The sequence below is a fragment of the Strix aluco genome, chromosome 4 (assembly GCF_031877795.1).
Source record: "Strix aluco isolate bStrAlu1 chromosome 4, bStrAlu1.hap1, whole genome shotgun sequence".
NCBI lineage: Eukaryota > Metazoa > Chordata > Aves > Strigiformes > Strigidae > Strix > Strix aluco.
This window is the reverse complement of record NC_133934.1, coordinates 10,992,469-11,018,086: the sequence shown is the minus strand read 5'-3', so window position 1 is coordinate 11,018,086 and position 25,618 is coordinate 10,992,469. Positions and strand designations below refer to the sequence as shown.

The 25,618-nt window shown below is 39.2% G+C and overlaps 1 protein-coding gene across 1 annotated transcript in view; it reads right to left on the bottom strand.

Moving 5' to 3' along the window:
- Nucleotides 1-25,618, bottom strand: part of DOK7 (docking protein 7) — a 71,991-nt gene that overhangs the window by 34,545 nt on the left and 11,828 nt on the right. The window contains exons 5-7 of the mRNA XM_074822015.1: nt 17,494-17,613; nt 9,719-9,826; nt 5,286-6,160 (exon numbers count right to left, since the gene is read on the bottom strand). Coding sequence (XP_074678116.1) covers nt 5,286-6,160; nt 9,719-9,826; nt 17,494-17,613 — 1,103 coding nt within the window. The remainder of the gene's footprint in view (nt 1-5,285; nt 6,161-9,718; nt 9,827-17,493; nt 17,614-25,618) is intronic.

The following is a 25,618-nucleotide window of genomic DNA, read 5'->3' as shown; positions in this document are numbered from 1 at the left end:
TAATATATCACAGTCAGGACTTAGAGGAAAACAATTGGAAATAAATCTTAAAAAAGAGCACAAATGCAAGTTTTCTAAGTCATGCCAACAGCCAATAATACCCAGAATCAATGGTCATCAAAGCATACGAGAGCCTCACACACTGTCATTCAGGTCAATAATACTGACAGCTGAATTCCAGATTCCTCTGAGGTGCAAACTGTTCCTGTTATAGTTTTGACAGTGTGTGTGTTGCCTAACTGCCCAGAGCTCTGAGATTAGAGCAGAAATACAAGTAGAAACAATGCTGTAGAAGATGACAAATATACCCTTCTCAGCTGAGAATTTAGGCAGCCTGTAGCTTTCCTGAAGGTGGGAAGAAGCATAAAATGTTACAGCACCACACATCAATACCATAAGAAAAAAAAAAAAAAAAAAAAACACCTTTGAAAAGAGATGTAAGAGGTGTGTAATTACGTATAATCATGTTCCTATACTTTTAGAGAAATCAGGGAAATAAACACAGTACAAGATAAACACGTAAGGTGTTCAGTCTCATGGGGAAAGAGGTAATGGCTCCAACAGAAAAAAATCAGCTATATTAAAGGTGTAGATAAAAATATAATGTGATTTCTTTAGTATCTATTTTAACACTACATTAGAAAAGTACCTGATTATGAGCCAAAAAAAAGATAAAACATTGTCAGTTACATGGATGTGGCAATGTAGTCTGCAGCTGCTATTTCTCGAATCTCACTACACAAGTTTACACCTTAGAGGCCTTCTCTTTTACCACTTTCACAAGCAGCGTCTACAATGAAAGGAGACACATCACCTAAATCCAAGGTTAAGGGGTTTGTACAGGATTTGGAAGACCAAGGTTATATTTCCAACCCCGTTACAGGCTTGGTTAAATCAGTCCAGGCAAGACCACAAAACAGACTTCAGTGCAAGATGTCCTTTAGAGTTCAAGCCCCTCCTCTGCCTGAAGACACATCAGCCGTGTGCTTCTCTCTAGACTTAGTCGCCCCCCAGCCTACAAAGCACAATGGAAACATAGATATTCAGAGTAGCTCTAGATCTACTAGAGACTGCACTCACAAAAGGCTGTGTGTGATTAACAAGCCCTGCAGGGACATGGTGCTGCATGATTAAATATATGGAGAAAAGTGCCTGCTCAAGGATCACAGTACAGACATGCAAGTGCCTTCCCTTGAAGTTGTAACACAAAACAAAGAATTTCTACAGAACAGACTAGAAGAGGTAAATTTCCTATCAGCTCATCAAAGCAGCTCCTCACTTAAACCGAGATCCACATGCCCCCAAGGCGGGTACCAGATCTCCCTATATGCTGTAGGGCAGGGCTCTTAGCCACTGTGGATCCTGCTACCTGACAGAACCCCTGAACTCCATCATGCATCATGACCACAGCATTCCCCTATTTCCACTTACTACAGATATGCTGGGAGATTCAAAGCTTGAGGCATACAGTTACTGTGGCAGCAGGAACTATACAAATTCCTCACAGAGGATTTGGGTAGACCAGGCCCTAATGTGGGGCCATTGTGTCCAAGGAGGCTTTGGGATTTTTAAGTGATCAGCTAAAGGAGGTGGCTGAATACCAGTACAGGATTGATGGTAACAGCCACGCACAAACTGACACTTTCTTTTCTCCTCTATCATGGCAAGTTAACTACCAAAGCAGTAATCAAGACTATATTTCTACATACGTAAAAACTCCCACTGACATAAATATGAGTTTAGGGTGAGCTAGACATGCATAAAAGCCATTTCTACTAATAGACACATTTCGAGCTGTCAACAATGATCTGAGTATAACACTAAGTAGTGTGAAAAGACAGCCATAATCATTCCATATTAATTCAACTTACAAGAAGATGAAGGTCAGCCGCCAAAAAGCAAAGCACAACTAAAACCAGCACTTGTCAGATGGAAAAGGACAAAACCAGTTGGAAAATAATTTTATTTTTCAGACTTCTAAGAAAATTTACAAACAATGGTGGTGTAAAAAAAAAAGACACCCTATAAAAAAGGTTGACAGAATTTCTCAAACTATAGCATCAAATGAAGTTACAAAGCAACAAGCATACAATGAAATTCTATTCATCAAATTAGTATTAGCTAAGTAATCGAAATGTAATAAATCTAATAATCTCTACATCTTACTCAGAAATCCCATAACAATCCAACATTCTGAGTTTAAAACATACTTACAATACACAATTAATCTCTCCAATCAGCTATAGCACTGAAATCACCTAGGCAAAAGTTACATAGCAAAGGCACACCTTGTGAAGTTTGTAAAGCACATCTTGAGCACACTACAATAACATACAACAGAAAGCAAAACACCCTGCATGCTTGCTTATTAATCCCCAACGTCTAATAGGAAATACAATATAGAAATAATAGAAGCAGTATTTAGTGACTTTCTCCATGCTGGTGCTATTCTTCATCCAGAGTGAAACAGAAAGGCTTCCTTGCCCTACTTTCTGTTTGAACCTTGGCATTTTCCCGGGGTATGTTCTCCCTATGTTCATCATCATCCTTGTCATTAGTGGAGCAGGTGGTTCTTAACCAAGTCAATCCCAATCACGAACGCCACCATGCCTTCCACATATGAATGTCTTCATCCTGCAACCTGCCTCCAACTCTTCACATGCTGAACTCACACACAGACAGACAACATGCGCAAAATCTAACCTCAATTTGCTAAAGTTTACATACAGGGCAGAAAACAAACCAGTGCTTATACCCTTTATTACTGTTGTAGACTTTCCTCTACTCAGGTCACTCACTCACTTTAAATAGTAGACATTTAAAAACCATCAACACAATTTAAATAACAATTTAACTGAAATTGCAAAGGAGGTCCGAACACTGGCACACTAAATCCTTTTGAACGTGAATTTGAAAAAACATGAAAACCTGGTGTCTTCATTAATCTATAAATCAAGTCCTCCCAGCCCTAACTGCATCTTAAACATATTCTGTTCAGAGCACAAGGAATAAGAATTATTTTTTAGTTACAGCATATGGATTGGTGCTTTCACTGTATTCATCCTGAGAAAAGCCAAAGACGGTGTCCATTAAATACTGCTGAAATAATTCATCTTGACAGCTCAGGACAATATATCAAAAGGTTATTTTGTCTTTCAAAAGTAAAAACAAACCCATGAATCATTCCATTTAATGAGATTTCTTTCCCGACTGCTTACAAAAGGGTAGGAAAAAAAGATAAGAAACAGATGTGCATATCCCATGCTAAAACAAAAGTTAGTAAGAGGCTTCCACCAGCGTTTCTCTCACTAAATTTGTTTAAATATTGACAATTCCTGAAATTCTTGCCAAATGATATTATCAGGGCAACTAGAAACACTATGAAACCTGACTTTGTAATGAAAGATACGGGTGTGTATGTTGTTTGGGTCAACAGGCAGTTAAAGAAGTGGTGACATAATTTAGCCTTTAATGGCTTTGAAGATACACAATGGAATACTCACTTTCAGCTTCCTCTCTGCCACAGATATCCAGGGTAAACTTTGATAAATTAATGTCTAAACTGACAATTCAAATCACTCAGAAACATTTAGACCATGTGAGCTAACTGTACCTTAACAAATTCTTTCCTCGCTACCTATAACAAAGCCATCTTGGAGCTTTCTGATCGCAGAGCAGAGCCCTTCTAGGAATCAGTCTTACTCATTTTCCCCAAATTCTCTCTAACTACTGGCAGCAGACACAGGAAGCCAGCAGCAGATACACTGCTGTGCACCCTGCTGCCTGCACTGCAGAAAGAAGTGGGAGGCTGAATCCTGGGCCCTTGAATCCAGCTAAGCTTTCAGAATTAGGCTAGAGGGCTAGTGAGGGCCTTTGGTGGAGATGGCTGGCAAGGATGGTCTTGGAAGAACACTGATCCTAATGATCAGCATAAACACAACCTTATAAGGCCCGTCACACCAGTGTCTCCCTACCTCCCAAATGCTGCAGGTACATGACAAAGTAACGTCCAAGGTGGTGTTATGGAAGCTGTACAAGCACCTCAGGCAAACAGCATTTTCTAGTTTTCAGATATGTGAAGGCAGTCAATGATGCAAATGCACGAAACACCTCATGAGAACAAAATAACCCCTCAAGTCTATAACCTTTTAATTTTTCTTTCATAGTTTGCTATACACTCAAGCCCTTTTCTGGGTAGTGATTTATGTAATCCCACATGCTCAATTAAAATGTACACACTTTAATGGCAGTATTTAATTCCTCAGACAAAACTCCCTCTTGCTGAATCCTTACTTCACACATTCCCTAATTTGAGCACTCCACCTGACCTTTCCAGCGTTTCAACAGCTCACCACTACCAGCAGCTTTACCCTCTTATAGTTTAGGAAACATTCACAAAAAATGTCTTCTCCAGAATGGATAAAAACAGATACATTTTCTTAATGCAATGTACAATTAATGTATAAAGCTTACTGCAGTAAAAAGCCAAACATTTAGCAGGATTCAAAAGAATTTATGAGAATATCTAACTCATAGTAACAGATACTGGCAAATGGGTTTAGCAAGGCATATGAATCTCCATACTTTATGTTTTAAATCTTTATGTGACTGGTGATCAAAAATCATTTTTCCTGCAAATGCACTGTCCTGGTAGTAGACCACTAACAAGTTTTTGTATACCTCCTCTAAAGCATCTGTCATTGGCTAGTTATAATAGTGGATTAGTTGATCTGCTACGGATTGCCATGCTGACTTGACTATCCTCTCTTTCCCCCATAAGAAATTTTGCTAATCTGGCTTCTTGTGGAAAACATGATCAAATTACAGTTATAAAGAAAAGAAAAACATTAATAAAATAAAAATATGGTCACTGTTAAGAGCAGCACATACTATTTGACCTCTCTTCTTTTGAAATACCAGCAGCAAGACAGATCAATGACCTTCATGCTAGATTACTATTATATGACAAATTCAGCCTTCTCAATGGCTGTAAAGCTTCTATCTCTGTCACTGTAAGCCACTCACATACACCCAAAGCCAGAATTGGCCAATTTAAAAGTAATGATTGATGGCCTATATTGTTCAATGTTTTCTTCATCAGGCACAGATTTTGAGGAAATGGTGTGCTAAGCCTCTCAATTTGAGCATAAACAACAGAAAAGTTACTACCTGTTCAAATTATAAAGGAAACAATAGTACTTATGACCTGCAACTTAATTAATTTCAAATTAATCATGCTATATTAGGTAAGGCTTGTTAGCATCTGCTCAGTGTTAGGTATTTACCTTTAGTCCACCACAGATTGGACAAGCTGAAAAAAGAGCTCTTGTCATCCCAAGGTGGGGGCTACATGTGTCATAGGGGTCAGCTGAGGCACCACTAGGTGGTGACAACTCACTACTTTTGGAGTCTGACACCTGTCCTTGTGGTTTTGTGTCTGACCACCTCGAAACAAAATCCACATACGGTACATCACTTGAGTCCTTGCTGCTTTCTGCGAGTAAGGATGAAGGCCTCCCTCTGTCCTGGCTGTGCTCAGGTACCCTCCGTGCTTCCAAGTGTTGTAGTAGCAGTTTTGGGTCACTAGCACCTTGAGGTGACAGGGCCTGGTCCTTGGGTAGCATGGAATCTGCACGCTTCGGTTGCACATCTTTAGAAGCTGCCTGTAACAAACTCCTGGGTATATCATAAATATGTCTGAGAGAGCTGGGAACCTGATACTCTGATCCTGCACCTCTCTGGGGCTCACTGTGAGGACAAGTACATAAATTCTGATCTGAAGGAAAGTTCAATGGCAAGCTCAGCAATGATCCAAACTCATCACCATGGCAAATGTCCAAGCTCCCAGCATAGGAAGAGAAGCTTCCAGAGTAAGAAGAGTGACTACCAGTAGCTATTCCACTGTCGGAAGAACTCTGACGACCTATTTCCTGCAGCTGTCTGGATCGGAGGGGCTTGGGAGGTGGTTTAGTGATGCCATGTGCCCCTTCTGGAAGGGTCTTTTCTTCCCCAAGATGAATGCCCTTTGCAGCTGCCAGTCCATGACTCTCTTGAGAAGTGCTGGCTGAAGACTGTTCAGGCCAAATAGTCAGTCTGCTCCCAACACTAACATCTGAGTGGCTGGTATCTGAAGATGAGCTTGAAAGACTTCTATCATCTCCTAGAAAAGAAGAAAACACATCAACCTATGTTTCAAACACAAACAACAGACTGAAGCATGGCAAGTATGTACAAACAGAAAGGACCCTGAGACTCCATCTGCTTTTTGTAAGGGGAACTTCTGTCAGAATGTCGGAATTCCTGCAATAATTCCTACCCCCAAGGGAAAAATAAAATACAAATAGTATGTCATTTTGCCATAACCCTACCACATTGTGGAACATAATGCATTCAGAGCTAAATTTTTAGAGTTTATGCACCAAGTTCCCCCCTTTTCAACCATATTTTGCTTCCATACAGTTAATTGGTTTTATTTAGATACTCCTATCTTATATTGCAGGGAACAGTCACAAAGTCCCATGCTCAGAATAGCTGAGGATGCTCTGAAGAAAACTTTGTTACTGTAACCCAAAGCCATATATTTCCATGCTTCTATTTGATCTGAATCAACCAAACAATTACCTTATTTGTACTTTTTCTCTATTTAAGTCTTATCTGAATGACATCAGAGTGAATGTTAAAGACACTACAAAACTAAAATCAAACTTAAGACTGCTCTGTTCTCTCCTCTGACCTCTCCTACACTGTACTCCGTAATTGGAGTTGGGGCCAGTGCTGTTTAACATCTTTCTTGGCGACATGGACAGTGGGACTGAGTGCATCCTCGCCAAGTTTGCCACCAAGCTGTGTGGTGCAGTCGATGGGCTGGAGGGAAGGGATGCCATCCAAAAGGACCTGGACAGGCTGGAGAGGCCCATGAAAATCTCATTAAATTCAACAAGGTCCTGCACATGGGTTGGGGCAATCCCACGCACAAATACAGGCTGGGCGATGAGTGGATTGAGAGCAGCCCTACGGAGGAGGACTTGGGAGTATCAGTGGATGGAAAACTGACTATGACCCAGCAATGTGCTCTCACAGCCCAAAAAGCCAGCCATGTCCTGGGCTGCATCAAGAGAAGTGTGGCCAGCAGGGTGACGGAGGGGATTCTCCCCCTCTACTCCACTCTCGTGAGACCCCACCTGCAGTGCCATGTCCAGCTCTGGGGGCACCAACATCAGAAGGACATGGACCTGTAGGAACAGGTCCAGAGGAGGCCACAAGGATGATCAGGGGCTGGAGCACCTCCTCTACCAGGACAGGCTGAGACAGTTGGGGTTGTTCAGCCTGGAGAAGAGAAGGCTCTGGGTGAGACCTTAGAGCGGCCTTCCAGTACTTAAAGGGGCTACAGGAAAGATGGGGAAGGACTCTTGATCAGGGGGTGTAGGGATAGGATGAGGGGTAATGATTTTAAACTGAAAGAGGGTAAATTTAGACTAGATACAAGGAAGAAATTCTTTACTGTGAGGGTGGTGAGACACTGGAACAGGTTGCCCGGAGAAGCTGTGGCTGCCCCCTCCCTGGCAGTGTTCAAGGCCAGGTTGGACGGGGCTTTGGGCAACCTGGGCTAGTGGAAGGTGTCCCTGTCTATGGCAGGGGGGTTGGAACTAGATGATATTTAAAGTCCCTTCCAACCCAAACCATTCTATGATTCTACAATAATATCCATACCAAAATGCAACCATACATCACTGCAACAAACAAAAATGAGACTATTATAAAAATGTTTACATATCTATATACAAAAAGATCTTCCACATTTCATTTATGCACGTTGCAATAAATTTGTTTTCTCACTGACACTTGCAAGAAGGCCACTTTTACAAGTAACTACTGCTATCCAAGACAAAATATGGAAGAAAAAAGTTAAACATTGGCATGAAAGGTCATACAGACAAAACACAAACTTCACACAAACACATACACAAAAACAAACAAAAAACCACTTTCTTGAGGCAACACACACAACCCACAATGTTATTTTCTTTCTTCTTAATAAAACTAATGTGAAAACAAAGGCTGATAGCAGGATTATTTTGTAGGTATTAATTTTAATTAATTTTATTAACTTTAAACCATGGGCAGTAAGTTGTCAGATAAAAGGGGAAGGGTCTGCAAATTGCGACCTGAGCTTCTGGTGTTACTAAGATATTTCTACTCCCATTTGTTGAGGGAAAAGTTTAGAACAATTCTCCTCCTCTTCATGGAGTAAATCTTGATATATACTATCACAAAATAACAATGTTTATCCCCTGAAATCTAACTCTTTTCTCCCAGTGCCCATTGCATGATACTGGCTTGTGACCCCTGCACAAGCATAACTCCTGAGATTAAATAATACAGCTGTCCAGACAGAAGGCACAAATTACAAAAATATTAGTGTAGTTCTCAGCAACATGCCCAGAAGAAGAAATATACTTGTTAAATAAAAGTTATTCTGCTTATAAAAACATCTGGTTTTATTTTAAAAATAAGATTGTTGAATTGAAATCAATTCTCTTAAGTATTTTAGGCACTTTAGAACTCTGGAAGGGAAGCCCTCCCACAGTCCTGAAGAAAATGCTCTACATAGAGCTACACATTCTCCAAGACAATGGCAGAAACTAGATCTCCAGATTCAGGCAAATGTCCTCCCACCAAACTTGCAGGGACAGTCTTGTTGTTATAATATTTCCCATAAACACAAATATTTCATTTTCCTATGCAAAACTCAAGTAACAGAATATAAAATCTTACTCTAGGATTCCTCATTCTCTGAGGAATATAACATTCTTAGGAGAACAAGGTCATAAATTCAAGTAATCTCACACAAAGAACGTATACAAAGTTGGGCTACGGTTTCTAACCAGACTGACTGGATAGAAAAACCAGGCATGCTTCTCTATGAAATTTCATTTGTTTTACATCAATCTAGTCGAGTCTAGTAGTTATATGCTAAGAAAAACTTCAGGAAGTCTCAGTGAAATTTAGTCACAAACCACATTACTCAGCAGTGTCAAGACTAAAGTAGCCACGGACATGTATAGAAGTACATAATTAAGTTCCTGAGGATCTTCACAGGGCCATTTTTAGGCTCGTAGGCTTTAAAGTCAAGAGCAAAGCAGAGTTTTAAGGATCTAACTTCTGCTCTTAAACAATTCAAATAGTAGTTCAGGGCATAGGCCCTTTTACAAATCTAGTGCTATACACTAATTCTACTTTGATACATAAACAGCTCCAGAAGGAACATCCACAGATAGCACCACAAAGAGCAAGGATAGTAACACTGAGAACCAAAGCACAGGAGCCCTAGGTTTTACTACAAAAATCTGCTGTAAGCCTCATGTGAACTATACAAGTCAGTTCATCTCACAGGCTGGAGTGAGTCAGGTACTTAAGCAGATCTCAAACTTGATGCAGACAGTTCTTTTGAAGTTGCACACACACAGATTCAGTGGAATTCAGCATACTAAAGGATTTTCCTGTGTTAATAGTGTATGATCCAAAACTCTGCTCAGTTGAAAACTCCAATCTACATCAATGGACTTTAGACAATGCTGTTAAAAGAACAGCCCCACAACCAACTGCAGCCAAATCAAATATCTTGACCTTTTCTCTATTATTTTTCTTTAAAGCTTAGCATCTTGTATACTAGGAAGGATTTTTATTTAATTTTTATTTAATTGAAGATATTTCTTACCTCCACTGCCCTGGCGACTTGTATGGGACAGCAAGCTCAAGCGCTTTTCTAATTGCGAAGCTTCATGAGCCAATCTTTCTTCTGAATAAGCTGGATTTGTACTTGGGTCTTTAAAAAGAAACAGAAAATAAGTAAAAAAGAACACAGAAAATATATAAAAAGAAAGAAAGAAAAAAGGACACATTCTTATATTAGATATTCTTATGTTCTTTCTTATGTTTGATCTACTACAGGAAAGGAAAATGCTGACTGGAAAATGTATGGGACAATCTGCCTTCAAGCACATCCTGGAGGTACGCTACATAATACGTTATAATTTTAAGTGTCAGAGACTTTCAGAGATTATACCCAACGTCTGTAAGAGTTACCACCGGAGACAGAACCCTCAAGAACATAGCACCAAAGGCAATAGCTACAGAGAAAATTAGCAACCAGAAGGTCTAGGAGTTGAAAACTAATATGTGACCCATAAAACATGTCCTGACTTCACTTAAACTCACTGGAAATTTTATCACCGAGAAAGAGCAAATTTTGCATCCTACAAACTTACAAACTACATCATAAACTCAGTCATAGTGCTTAAACTACCTGATAGCTTCCAGTCCAGATCACCTATTTACAAAGACATTGCTTTCAAGTTTGATGTTGAGAAGGTCATTAAGTTCAGAAGTCAGAGATTAAATAAGCAACCTGGTGGCTGTCTTCATGCTTAATACAAGTTAGAATGGTAAAAAACACTCCTAAAATGTACTATCAGGGATTCTCCCCATGCATTTTACTGTTTTCCATTCCAGCTGAAATTACTTCACTGAAGAAGGCTCATCCTATTCCAACAGAAAGACCAAAAGTTATACAGAATGTGGAAGAAGAACTCATCAGTAAAACAGGCCAGTTTCCTCTAAACCAACTTGTTTCCAGCCAGGCAAAACAATAAAACCAGATGTTAGAAGTAATCATAACCATTATCCCAAGAAAAATCTTACAGGTTTCTTCAAACACCACTGACAAGTGTGTCATGTTCAGCAGTTGCAAAGGATATGGTCTGCTAACTTGTTCATCATCAGAAGTTTCAGTAGCTCTTATTAATTACATAGGGGAAGTAATTAATGACAGATAAAGCAGTTTAGTTTCCTCACAACTGCTGCTCTTGTGTATCTGAGCACACCACAAAAACATTTAATCATTGGATCATTTAATAAGAAGAAAAAAAGGATGAAAAGGGCTACACATTGCTGTGGTTGAGTTAGTAAGATAAACAGCTGAAATGATGAAAGAAAAGTTTCATTTTCATCCCAGGTCTTTCAGTTTTAAAAGACTTGGGTTTGATGTCAACACAGCAGTCAAAGCAAGCTCGCAATCAGGGGAAGGAGCACTGCCAGGTGAGCTGAAGCTCCGTGGGAGTCCCTACATTGTTGACTACCTGAGGAACGAGCTGCCACATCTCTCCTCCCTAACCATATTCACTTTCTGATCTGCCCTGCATAGATCCAAGTGCGTCACAGGAAGTGACAATGCTGAACTAACTTTCCCATATAGAGGGGGTTTCCATCTTTAGCTGTCTGCAATCTGGATAAGATTAGCAGAACAACCCAGACACACACAAAATCCTGTAACAGCATATGTTGGAAATCAAAGATGTTCTAACAGGGACAAGGCAACAATGCCTGTGACCTCTGTGTCTCCCAGCTCAAACAGTGCTTGATGTCAGTGTCTGACACCTTCCAAAGTTGACTTTAAGAACAGAAAAGAGGACTGTTTGATATGGATTATTTTGTTAGGTCTCCGTTCCTATTTCCCCTGCCATACAACTCATATTAAGCATTGACTAGTTCAAACCTGTGTAACTGTTTACTCAAACGAAACCCCCAATGCTTCCATATGGACGTCTGCCAAAGGAAAAGACAAGATTTGGCCACCAGCACTTATGGTGCAACCCAGACAGGTCTATGCAAGGATCTGCTCAGTGGCATACAGCATTACAGGCTGCTGCTTGAATCTATTTTTGAATGTCCTCTGCTCCAGTTACTCTGCTGTATCTAGTTCAGTGCCCTTATGTCCAAAAAGGTTCAACAAAGATGTTCTATGAGTACTTTGAGTATAAAGTCAGCATAACAGATCAGCAAATTAGTCAAACCAAGATGCAACAGAAACTAACCATTTCCACAGCAAAGAACTGCCAGTAGAAAAAAAATCCTTCCGCTTTCCTCAGAATATGATTACTTGATAAATACAGACTTTCAGAATGTTACTAGAGCACATACACAACTATTAGTTTTTTAGTAACCGATATCCCTCTTACAGACAGCAAAAGATATAATTAAAAAAACCTGGTCAAACAACTGATCTTGCAAAAATGGCCAATAATAATATACAAAATGGGGAGGTAGAAGGGAAGTTTAAGCAAATCACTAAGTTTGCATTTCACATATTCAGTCGCTTCTAGAAGCCAAATTCCCTATCAGCTACACAGCTACAGAACACAACAGGTTTAACCCAACAACATGAACTCTCTAGACATACTGTCTGTCCAATAGGACTGACAATTTTTTGGTTAAACGTCCCTTTAAGGATTACCTGTGTATAAAAGGTGTGTATAAAACTGGATTATAGCTACATGATGTGACCTCTCATTGCCCAGTTTTGTGGAAGACTGATGAGAAGAACCCTTTCTCAGCAAGTACTAGGAAATGTCTAGAGAAACATCTTCAAAATCTGCCAAACAGATATAGACTTTAAGTCTTAGGCAGATGTTAAAAACAATTGTCCATCAGTCTTACCGAAGTCTTTGTTTTGCCTTTAATCTTCTCTCCTAATAAGCAAGACTTCTATGGAAAGCACACACACAATACTATTCCTCAGAAGCAGCAGATTCTTACACCAGTATTTTTGGTTACAGACTACCAAGACTGATCAGGAGGATTTTCTACAAGATCAGACTAAGGACTGAAGTCACTGGCAGCCACATTTTAGAGACCAGTCCCTACTGGAAGGCATAACCTATGACCCCCTGTCATATGAGTGTAGAAATATGGCCTAAAAAAATTATGAAAACAAGGGGTTTTTTCAACAGTAAAGTTGGGTTTCTTGGCATCAGCCTATACCTTGTGCATGCACAACACAAAGCCTCTAAATAACTGTGTAGTGATTTGGCATATCACTAACTCAGGAGGACAGCAGCAGCATGACCGGTACTGAGACAGCTGTCCAGGGAAGTTCATACAGCTTCTGCCCACACAACACCCTACAGTACTCCAACAACTCTAAGAGCAATTACTACCTTCATTTCCCAAACTCTTAACAATGTATCTCCCATGGAATCTAGGCAGTTAGATTCACCCAGGTCCTGCATTTAAGAGAGTGTTTTATAATTACCCAAACAAAAATGGATCCCCTGCTGTCAAAAAAAATCTTTTGTGTGAGGCAGTCATTGAAATCTTCTTAAATACTGCTTTGGGGCAAAGGGGAAGGATTACATCAAATGTGGCTAGACTAAAAATGCCTCTGATGGAGATTTTATTTTTATATTACGTTGGTGGATATTCATTAAAGCCACATCAGCTGCTCATCGTGGGAGATTTTGAATACTTTGGTAACATACAAATAAAGTGTCACAGTAATTCAAAGCTCTAGGGTTGTTCAGTAAGCACCTGTCAGGAAAAAAATCTATCGTATCAAGTTAAGTCAGCGGCTATCTAAGATATGCTTGATTATATGCATCTTTAAAATGCAACACTGGTTAATTACTTCATTAAACAAAGTTAGATAAATTAAGCTGAACATCTCTCCTTTCTTTCTTCCTTTGTAACTGTAGGCACATGTGCAAATTAGGCCTGGACCCTCACCTTCATGCTAACATCTCCACACCTTGTAAGATGTCTGGAGGAATGAAAAGATGTCCTAAGAGTTTGAGGAGAATCCACTTGGTACAGATACTGCAGAAGGCAGCCATAGAGCTGTCTTGCAATGGCCAAAGGTGTATGAAGCTTCAACAAAAAGAAAGAGCATCAGATAGATCCTCTGCAAGCAGCACTGCACACGCTCCAGTCAGTCACAAAGCAGCCTGAAAAAGCTTCCAAAATTAAAAGAGAGCATCAAAACTATCAACATTACACTTGGGGACTTTCCAGCCTGCAGAACTAGACTGTCCCGTAGCCTTAGCCAGATTTAGAGTACTGATCTGCCCAGTGATCAAAAATATCACTGATCGGCTATTGGGCCTTTGCTGTGTTCATGTCTGGCATTCAAGATGAATCTTGCTAATGAAAAGAAGGAATTCAACGCACACCTGATAAACAAACGGTTCTCAAATAATATGCATGCAAATTCAGTATAGATTACAAACCATGCAATCAGTGATTCATTACTATGTCAATACCTAGACTTTTGTCAAGACAAGAACAAAAATTTCTCTGGTCTGTTTTCTAAATATCTTCTCAAGAAAAAAAAAAAAAAAGAGACTATGCAAGTAGCCAATTACAGCAATTATCTTCCAACTAGAAGCTGGGGAAAACAAGCCATCCAAAGACATCCTGTCACTCATTTGAGTCCTTTATTTAAAACACTACACTGTCTAAAAACATCTACACATACCTACACTACCTTTGCATTCCCACTCAATGTCATATGTCTTAAATTTGAGACCTGTTCATGCGCCTTTAACAAATCAAAACCTCCAATGTGCTAATGGAGCTACCATTTTGGTACAATTTTGCAAAATTAATAGACTCCCAAAATAAGTACCACACAGTAGTAAACTGTAAAACATCTAATGTTCTTTCCTTTTCCCATTTTCTTTTGGATGTGCACATAATAGAATTATTTTAATCATGAGAATATTCATATTAATTTGATACCCATTTTCAAAAAAATCACAGAATAATTCAGGTTGGAGGGGATCTCAGGAATTCTGTAGTCTAACCTGCTGCTCAAAGCAGGTCAGCTATGAGACATTAGACCAGATTTTGATACCTTGCAATGGTCAGTCAAGTTTATGAGTTCCACTGCACAGCATTTTCATTACGTATTTTATAGGCAACATAATAAAATACATACAGTAATCATATACCTATAAGAACACCAAGCTCTCTTAAGAAAGTAAGGTGTATTTTTTAAAACTACAATCCTGAAAAGAAGATGTGAATATTGTACTTGAGCAAATATCCCTTGCACATGCAGTTTACAAACTCCTTTTGGATACTGGGCATTTTACAGTTGTTTAAAGAATCACCATGGCAATTAAAAGTAAGGAAACTGGTCATTTTCCAGTCCTCTTCAAACCAATCTCTGTTATTCCCTATTAATCTCATGCTAACACTTAAATATTTCAGCACTCCATTTAACCATATGTTTGAGCTGTTTGTACATGAAGCCATAGGCTTCATTCATTACCCTTTTTCCAAAGATAGACTAAGGAGATGTTGACTGCATAACATCTCTAGATTGTATTTGTGCTGTGGGCAGTGGTGTCCAAGAACACTGTCAATGTGACATTTTTTCACCACATTACATTCTTTTGTCTGTACGGCTGCCTTTTGAGTGTTTTCCTTTCTTGCAAATACCTAAGAGTTATTCAAGCATATTTCAAGTTTAAGCTGGAAAGGTACAGGCAACAGCAAGAAGCCAAATTCAAACAGCAAACTGGAGAGAAGGCTGCTTCCTATAAAAGCTTTTAAATTACACAAAAGCAGAGCACTGCATATATAAAGCACAGTTGAGGCTGTGTAGCATTCTGTGCTGCAGTAAATATGAATAACACTGACTAGATGTTTCTTGGTAGACTCCCCAGTCTGGAAGTTTTGATCTAGTTACCTGAGGTGTACAGATGATTAATCTATTTAATAAGTAACCCTTTCAAAAAGTTGGGTGAATTTCAGTATCTTGCACAGATACAGTATGCAGCTGGTAGAGACTTGACCTTTTCCAGCAATACAGAACAGCGTACTTGATTAGGAATATTAGTTTATGGATGGATCACTAGTATTGTACATTTGCATGTGCCTTTAATAGGTCTGTGCAAACTTTTGCATGGGATAATAAATGAAGGAGAACATAAAAAATAAAAATTTTCTATGACGGGACGTGTACATAGGGGGTGACAACAAACTGGAAGAGACAAGGGTAAAGATACAGGGAAATGTATGTTAGAGGGATCAAACTGGCTTGGAAAAGGGCTGCAGAGGAGTCTGCAAGAACGTGAGCACAGTTCCCTACAGAATACTGCTCCTGTCCAAGGAAACAAGGTGAAATCAAGTGGCTGAGTACATCTTCACCTCATTTTAGTGGCAAGTCCACTGAGCACAGAAGACAAATAAAAAAGACCTTAGGTCTTTTTACAGTAATGACTTGCAATAATCACCAAATGATCCCCAGGATATTCCACATCCACTTTATGCACTCCAGTGAGGTCAGAGCTCTTGAAGGAGGGAAGGGATGTAGTATGTGGCTATGTATAACAACCCACAAACACCAGAGTTGATAACTAAAATGTGAAAGCCGACTTACTTCTACATGCCTCTAAAAAAATATTTTTCAAAGAATGTGTCATCTAAAATTAAAATTTAAAAAATAATAATTTTTAAAAAGACAACAGAATGCTTGCTTGCAGGCTAATTTTTCTGGACATAGATTTTTGTTAAATGAAAGATTTAGCAGTTGTATATGTGTAATACATGTTTAGATATGCAGAAAAATATGCATTCAGTAGCAAAGATTTAAGTATCGGCAGTTTTCTGGGTTTCTGTTGTTGGTTGTCTGCTGTTTGCTTTTTTTTAAACACTCAGCTGAACACAAACACAGATTATCATATAAGAAGAATGAGGTTTTATTGCCCACTATTCTGCTTCATTATTTTATTTACTTTGGTGTTACAGCTACGGGAAAGAAGATATGAACTGAGCCTTGTCTACTGCAGTTACCTGAACTTACTTTTCATAATATATTTTCACAAGTTTTGCATCCAGATCTAATCTTTTCCATCACATTTCCTTCCTGCAATTATCTTCTTATAACAGCAATAAAACCCTGTCAAATACCTATTAACTGCCTAAGACTTAAACAGAAACTCTATTTCCCATAAATTCCATCTTATCCTTCACCATTCTTGCACTATATCCCACTGTCAATTCACAGATATTTTTGTGCAATCTCATTTCCAAACTCTTGCCCTGTTTGACACAATCATTCCAACTCAATATTATATTTCTTCATCTGCTAAGGTCAAAAGGCAACAGGCCTTACTATAATGTGATCTAATTTCCTCTCTGAACATTACAGCGCATGCAGCATTTATCATGAAACAGGAAAAGGAAATTAATCCTTGCACATCAGAAAATAAGTTTAAGCTGCAAAACTGAAACGTGATGTGGAGGCCTCACAAAGTTTTCTAAGGTTGGCAAGACTTAGTTCTAAGTGTTTTGGATGAACTCAAAATGCCCCAGAAGTTAGTTTTCCATTAAACTATCAAAACAGTAATGCAGACATGGATCCAAGTTGAACTATGTAAGTTTAAAATTAAAGGTTAGGGTTTCTTTCAATTTGAATTGCCATATTTTAGTACTGTTAAATAAGAGAAGGATAAAGTTATGAATGAGCCAGAGCAGCAGGGGGAAACTGGGTACATTCAACTGATAAATCTGTACTGTGACATTTCAGAATGAAAACCACTTTGCACTTTCTACACCCTTAGTGTCTGCAAGCTGTTCTTACAATCACAGCAGTAAGTGCTAGACATGGCAAGTTCCTACTTTGCTCAGTTACTCTATACTTCCTATATTAACCTGGTAGGACTGGACGCAAACCAAAAGGGCCTTTCGTCGGGGAGATGCCACGGACGATACAGTCGAACAGAAAGCTGATCTGCTCTCCTTCAGCACAAGAAAGGAAAAAAACACCAGCCCCTGTAAGAAAGCACAACATAAATATGTGGGTTTCACCTGGATACATTAGAAATATATTTAGCTGAAGCTATTTATAATATCGCAATCAAAAGAGTATTAAGTGCAAGCCATGAAAAGAAATCAACAAGACACGTTTTTCAGAGAAAAAAAATAAAAAGAAAAATTTCAGGTCAGCACACACACACTGTATCACAAACATACACATACATTCAACATCTACCGAATCATTTATGCTAGTTTTCTGAGATTCAGGCACTTAGAGCAATGCCAAAATACAAGCCATATTCTCAACAGCTGTCTGGGTCTTTTAGTCTTATTCACTCCTAGAATTTTGCAGATCAAATCTTAGCTATGCAAGTGTCAGTGACACTTAAAGTGTCTTCATCAAAATGAACCAAGTTAATTCTACTTTTACCCAATTTTAACCAAGAGCAGCTTTATATATCCCAATGAATTAGGATTTGGTTATACTGCTGGATGATAGTATAGATTTTCCTAGTCAAAGTCCAATGTGTCTATTATTAACAGAACGTAACACAACTCCACAGGTTGTCATCAGATCTTTACCCTTTGCTCTATTCTGATATTTTGCTTTCCATTCATTAAGAATAGCCCCAAGCAAAATTAGAATGAGAATCACTAAATAAATAAACAAGTTCTGAGCTGCATGATATATGGCTACATGGACAACACACAAGACTAGAAGTGCTCCACAGAACATTTTATTTGAGAATTGTCAGTCCAAATATTACTGATATCAGGAAAAAAAAATATGATCTTAAAACACTCCAATAACCAGTAACTTCAGGAAAAAAAATACAATAACCAGACACAAAAGGAAATCAAATTAGTATACAGGCCTTGAAGAAGTGCCACCAGTTCACCAGAGCCATGCACGCTAGAAAACCACAATACCAAATCTTAGACCTGCAGTAGGGTTTTGCATATTACTTTCCTAGGGACTTAGGTCCCTAATCTGGACATGTTTAACTTCTGCACGTCTCTAGCCAATTCTGAGTTGCATGCATATTTTTGCCAATTTTACTCAAAGCAGCAGAGCTCGTTTGACCAGAACGCCTGCATCCCCATCACTTTTCTCACATATGCCATCATATCCAACAGGATACTCGCATTTCACTTAGGCAATGGATAAACTTTTGACTGACAAAGAACTATGGGATTCAAGGGGGATAATAAAGAGTGGACCACAAACCAAATTAGATACAGCCAGCAAGCAGTAAACTGACCACTCTAGGAAAAGCATATTCTGGACCACACTCTTTTGTCATTCTCAATTTATGTCACATCTAAGTCTCTGCCTGTTCTGCTTAAATCTATTCAAGACAACATTGTTAGCGGCATCTTTGTAACTTGATTTGTCACATTTGTTCCTCTTCAGACCTTACTGATCAAAACTTCTTCAGCCAAAGAAACAGAAATCCTGTTTCTGGTAGTTTATTTCATTTGGCAAACTGCTATAAATTCAACTGGAATTAGAATTCACTGGCTGGTAGAAGTTTAAATTTATACTTAAGGGCTGGCTTGCCAATCATTTCTAGAGTACAAGGTCTCAAATATATTACTTGAGATTCAGGATAGACAAGTATTAAAACACTAAGCTATGTTTAAGCAACTGAAAAGATGAACACACACTAGCTCATTAAATGTAAACCAGAGTAAAGCCTACTTAACTCTGCAGTTCTGTGGTATTGTTTTCTATTATTGTTTTAAAAAACAAGTTTGTCCCACATTTCCTCATAGCACACATACACACCCTGGCTTCAGGATCAAACACCATCTAGGAGATTACAACACTAATCATGCAGTCTGACAGGTATGAAAGTCTCTGGTGGTGATTCACTCATAATCTTGTCCCATTTCCCCTCCTCAAGAGATGCCAAAGAGTCAGAGAACACTGTATTAGAAAAAGCTGGGTGCCAAGTATGTATTCAGGAATGATTTGAAATTCAGCTCTTTCTCTGAGCTGCCTTCTCCTCCCCCCACAGAACAGAGGGAGTCTAGGGAAATGAGTTTGCCTAATCTTAGATGGTATGACTCTTCCGCCATAAATCACACTGATGCCAGAAGCCACGCCTTTCTTGAGGAAGCAGGGCAGCACAAGGCTTTGCTAGACTCTGAACACATGACCTTCCCATTCCATGCACAATAAGCAAGCAGGACAGACAACATAAGAGAGGACATCCATATCTCAAGCACAGTGATATACTATGCGACTTGGTAATTCAGCAGAATCCTACACACCCATGTTGCCATTCAGGAAAAGAAGATTCTTCAAGTATTTCTGTACATAAAGATTATATCTGGACCACTTTGTTCTTTTATCACTATTGTCAAGAGTCTTACTTAAACTCCTAAGAGGCTCTACAAGCTGTTGACTTTAATGGAAACAAAAAAGTAAATGCATGCATGCAAGCTGGCTGCTTAACTCAAATGACGATTTCTGCAAAGAACTATCACACATTTGGAGATCCCAAAACCAAATATGACAGCCTTTATATAACTAGTGCAAACAGGGTATGCACATGTGCACGTGGATACAAATCCAATATACAAATATGCGTTAAATATTTCTTTGTAGATTCTGTTATTCACATGATCACCGTAACCGCTGATCGACTCCCACAGGAAACATTTTCTTTCTTGTAGAAAAAACTGGACTGCAAGGGAAGGGAGTCTGGGGGTCCTTGCAAAAGACGTCAGGCGAGATGAATGAATAGGTAAAGTTTAACTAAGTTATGTTTTAAAAGCATACATAAAACCCAGCAATTACATTTCTTTTCTGATTTTTTGAGAAAGCTGAGAAATTCACTACTAGAAATTACACATCTCAGTCATGTGTTGGAACAGATCTGGTGCACAAGCATTTGGAAGCCAAGGAATATGTGGTATGCATCACTGTAATACCATGCAGCTGTTTACTAGACTGAAGAGCTCACTCACTCACTCTCCATGGGGTAAGAGACTTGGTGAAAAGCAGCCTGCAACCACCTGCACAAGGCTGAAACACTAAGCCAGTCCTCTGTGGCAGTTAGCAGCAGAGCACTGTACAGTCTCCCAAACATTCAAGAGAAGTTGCCAATTTTGTAAAACTTCTAAGTACTATTAAATCTTGCTAATGTTTGATTTTAATTCATCATATTAAAAAAGCAAACCCACGGGTAAACATACTCTCCAAATGCACAATAACGAAAAATTACTTAAATCTCTGTACTGTGCATGAAAGCAGGGAGGAAGAGTCAAACCCTTCCCACAAATTATTACTCCTAACAGGTGCCAGACAGTGCTAGAGCCTGAAGTCTTTTAGCTACAGGACAGGTACAAACCCTGGCAGTTCAGTTCATGGCAATCATCACGTTGTCCAGCCAGTATGAGTGAATCCTGGCCTTGAGCAATCCCCTTTAGAAGGTATCTTAGGCTGCTCTTCTCTCTGGTGAAAATAACCACGGATGTTCCTATTATTGCCAACTAAGACATGGGCATGACTACTAAAAAGAAAGTAAGAGCGTTTCTTGTTTGCAGTAGGGCTAAGTAGGAGAGAGCAACAGAACAATATCTGCATATAAATGGAAGTTTTAATCTACACAATTTAGAATCGTTCAAGAAATTCCAGATATTGCCCCAGTTTAACCACCTCTACTGCTTCTATTTTTTAATTTAATTCCCATTTGTTACAGCACTCCTCCTTTCCTCCTTTGGCCCTTCCAGATATGCTGGTAGCCACTTCCACTATTTCAGAATGATTTTTAAGAGCCACTTGCAGAAGTCTTAGAAAGAAAGAAACACCTAATTTCATCAAAATGATTACAGAAATACTCCTGCTTATCGTGCAACTAGCAGCAGCAGTATCATTTGTTCTTTCAAAGGGCACCAAGGGTCCTACAAGTTCCTCTCTTCTAGGAGACACTGTTAGAAAACAAGAGGCAGCCTCAATCTAGGCTCTGGAATCTAATCCTGAAGTACTTGAACACTGGAGAGCCTGAATTCTCACAGTGTTAACAAGCACCTTTTATTATCCTACTTGAATTTTTTCACACTGACCAAGTCAAGATTCTCCTGGCAACTGGTCATTTTAATCAGTGCATGCTAATTGAGCTAGCAACTTAGGAAAGTGCGAGGCTCTATTTTCCAGCCCGTTCCTCTAAGTAAACCTCTCAATTGACTCCTAGGCCCAGATGCCTGCTTTTTGCAAACAGTATGTGTGATGGAGATTCAGCTGGGGGCACCAAATTTTGCCCCAGAGATGAATTTATTTGCAGCTGTCAGAGCAGAAGAAAGGATTTTCTGATCTCTAGCAGTATAACCGTGAAGTTAAGAGCAAGAGAAGTTCAAAATGTAAATGCTCTTTTTCCTATTTAAGAATAAACTGGTGTTAACTGTCTTGAAAATGCACCTAGATTTAGTGTTTGAAATCTCAGATTACTTCCCTCTACCCGGATTGAGCACCAAAGCCTTCGGAGTTGAACAAAACCTGTACCGAGCAACTAATTCAAAAACATAATTAAGTATTTTATGTTTATGAAAAAATTTGTGAGGAAGCAAGGAACATAAAGCTAATACAGATTCATGTCCTTTTAGACCTCAGTTCTACTACAGAAATACCCCAAAATACTCTGCTTCTGTTTGGGGCTTCACATTTTTTTTTATGGAGAGGAAAGGCATTCTAACCACAAGATCATCGGTTCTTTTTAGTAACGTATTTATTACAGTGGTATTTAAAACTTAAATCCACTAATCCTCTGCACTCAGAGCTTCACAGGAAGAATGTGAGCAAAGCTTTGGTTTAACCTATAAGAAAGTAACATTGATAATAGAGTCTACATGATATTATATGATGTTTCTATGACAGGGTAATGGGAGAATGCTTTTGTTCAGGAATTAAAGCAACTTCTCTAATAACAGATTTCTTTTTCCTGAACACTACTTGTTTGTCCTATTCCTCAAAAATTTCAAAGGAATGAAGTAAAAGAGTAAAGATACCTGAAGAAAGTTGGTCTTCTCCTTTATCAACACTTTTCTGTTAAGAATAACCAAAGTTATATTTTTATTTAGGTCCCATTTCAAAAAGCATTTTATTCTAGTGGGAGTATTAAATCAAATATTTAGATTAAGCACATATTTAAATGTTGTTATGCTTGCAGATATGTCTAAGTGCTCAGTTTCAGTTAAGGACATCAGCTCCTTTAACAAGATAAGCTTGAACTCAGTATGTAAGGAGTTTTCAACTGTGGCAGGCTATTTTGTACCAAAATGAATACACTGTTCTTCCCTTTGAACACACACATGGAGGGGAAGAAAAAAAAACACCCTTTCATGGCAACTGGAGGTTCTCAGCTATCAAGACAGACATTTCTTAAGAAAAAAAAAAACACATTAACATAATGCTCAACAACATAGTGGGACCCTTTCCAAACTTCTTTGTAATTCTCGTTGCTTGTAACCAAAAAAAATATTCATTCTTAAAAAACAGGTACACAGGACAGCTACTGATGACCTCCTGTATTTTACTAGGAAGATAAACAGCTGAGTTTCTTTAATGTAGCAAAAGTGAGACAGCATAAATGCTGTATAAATATTTAGGGAGGTAAGCATCATGGAGAGAGAGAGAGAACATTACACTAAAGGACCATGTTGGTATAACTATCTAGGATAAAAGAATACATAAATTTAGGTTGGAAATTTTAAAAAGATCATAGATAGAGAAGGCTCTACAAAACTCAAAGCTGCATTTTAAGCCTAACTCACACTTCAATTGTTTTTAATGGATTATAGAGTTATGACAACACCAGCATTCAAAACAGTGCTGGACCTTCAGAAACAGTTGACGGTCATTCAGAAGTCAGATTCTTTATTTGTGTACACCTCACCACAACTTCAAAGACCATTTAAATTAATGGTATATCAAGAAATGGAGAACATCTTCCTGGAACCAGAAAAGTTCCCCTTGAAAGATAAGGGATCATATTGGTTCCTTTTTACACCTGTATCATTTTGCACTAAAAATCAGTGTAAGAGGCGGGGGGGGGGGGGGGGGGGGGGGGGAAGCATAAGGTAGGTAATTCAGGTGCTTTAAGCTCCTTCACCTGCAGTTTCTCATTTGTATTATCCATAGGCATTTCCTACTACATATTCCTTATGCATCTGGCACCCTGATCTATGGATTGAACCACTTAGATTTTCTGCAATGTGGAAATAAGATACAGCAACACTCAGTAAGCCCAAACCAGTTTAAATTCTTGGAGCACAGCAATTGTATCAAATCTAGAACAAGTTACAGAAGAAATGCCACAATTTAACTAAAGAACATAAATGAGGGGTTACTTACATAGCCCATTATTTCTGGGCTTTCTTATACAACTAAGATCTAAGTTTAGGAACTAAGCATTTAAGCTTAGGAGCAGTGTCCAACATCTAGGGTCTGTCCCTGAAGTTGTGCTCCCAGTCTCAAGGCTACAGACACATACTTCACTTTTCTCTTCTGATCCCAGTGACATTTATATGCCTGGTTACACAGTGAGGCAACTTCCAGGCCTTGTAGTGGGCTATTCTTTCTGTGGGTGCCAACCACTCCTCAGGAGGAAGACAAAGATCTGAAGCCCTGCAGGCTGAAGAAGGCCAGGAACCCAGGTCTCCCACTCTGTAGAAGTATGGCAACCAGAAAAAACACGCAGAGCAATACTACTACCACTTCATCTTTTCTAGTGATGTTTTAGAGTGTCCTCTCCAGTTAGGCAACACACTTAGAAAAAGATTCCAGTGTCTTTTTTAACTGCTTACCTAGGGACCCATATCATCTTCACTCCCACTTCCTAGTAGACTTTGGCCTGTTCAGGAATTTACTTGGAAGAATCCCATGGTGAGAAGGGGGATCCAGGAGAGCTGGCTGATTTTCAAGGATCACCTCCTGCAAGTTCAAGCCAAGCAAATGTGGCAGGAAAGCCTGCATGGATGAACATGGGACTCCATACAAAACTCAAACATAAAAAGAAAGCATACATAATGTAGAAGTAGGGTGACCAAGATGACATAGAAGGAATACAGACACACTGTACAAGCACACAGGAATGGGGTAAGAAAAGCCTAACTCTACCTGGAATTGAATCTGGGGAGGAATGTGAAAGGCAACAAGAAGGGCTTATGCAAGTACATCACAACAAAAGGAGAACTAGGGAAAACTTCAGCTTACTGCTGAATGAGATGGTGGACCTGTTGACAAAGGATATGAAAAAGGCTCAGGTACTCAAGGTCTTCTTCACTTTGGTCTTTACTGACAAGATTCAATTCCCTCATCAGGAATCCCAGGCCCTTGAGACTGGTGGAAAAATCTAGAAAAACAACAACTTTCCCTTGATGGAAGAGGACCAGGTTAAGGAACAGTTAAATAGAACATACTCAAGCCCATAGGGCCTTATGGGATGCATTCACAGGTGCTGAGGGAGCTGGTTAGCGTCACTGCAAGGACACTCTATTATCTTTGAAAGGTCATGGAGACTGGTGGGTGGAATGGTATGCCTGAGGTCTGGGGAAAAAAAAAAAACAACACAGACATCAGTTCTATCTTCAAGGAGGATTCAGGGAACTACAGACCAGGGAAGGTGATAATGCAAATAATTCTAGAAGCCACTTCCAAGGTGCTGACTGGGAGTAGTCAGTATGGATTTACAGAAGGGAAATAACGCCTAACCAATCTGACAGTCTTTGATAAAATGACTGGCTTGGTGGATGAAGCAGTAGGTATTGTTCGCTTTGACTTCAGCAGAGATTTCAGCACCATCTCCTATAATATATTAATTGACAGACTGATCAAGTACATACTAGATAAGTGAACAGTAAGGTGGACTGAAAACTGGCTGAGCTGCGAGGCTGAAAGGGTTATGATCAGCAGCACGAAGTCCAACTGGAGGCCAATCCCTGCTGGTGTATGCAAGGAGTCAACGTTAGGGCTAAAGCTGTTTAACACCTGGATGATGGGACAGAGTGCACCCTC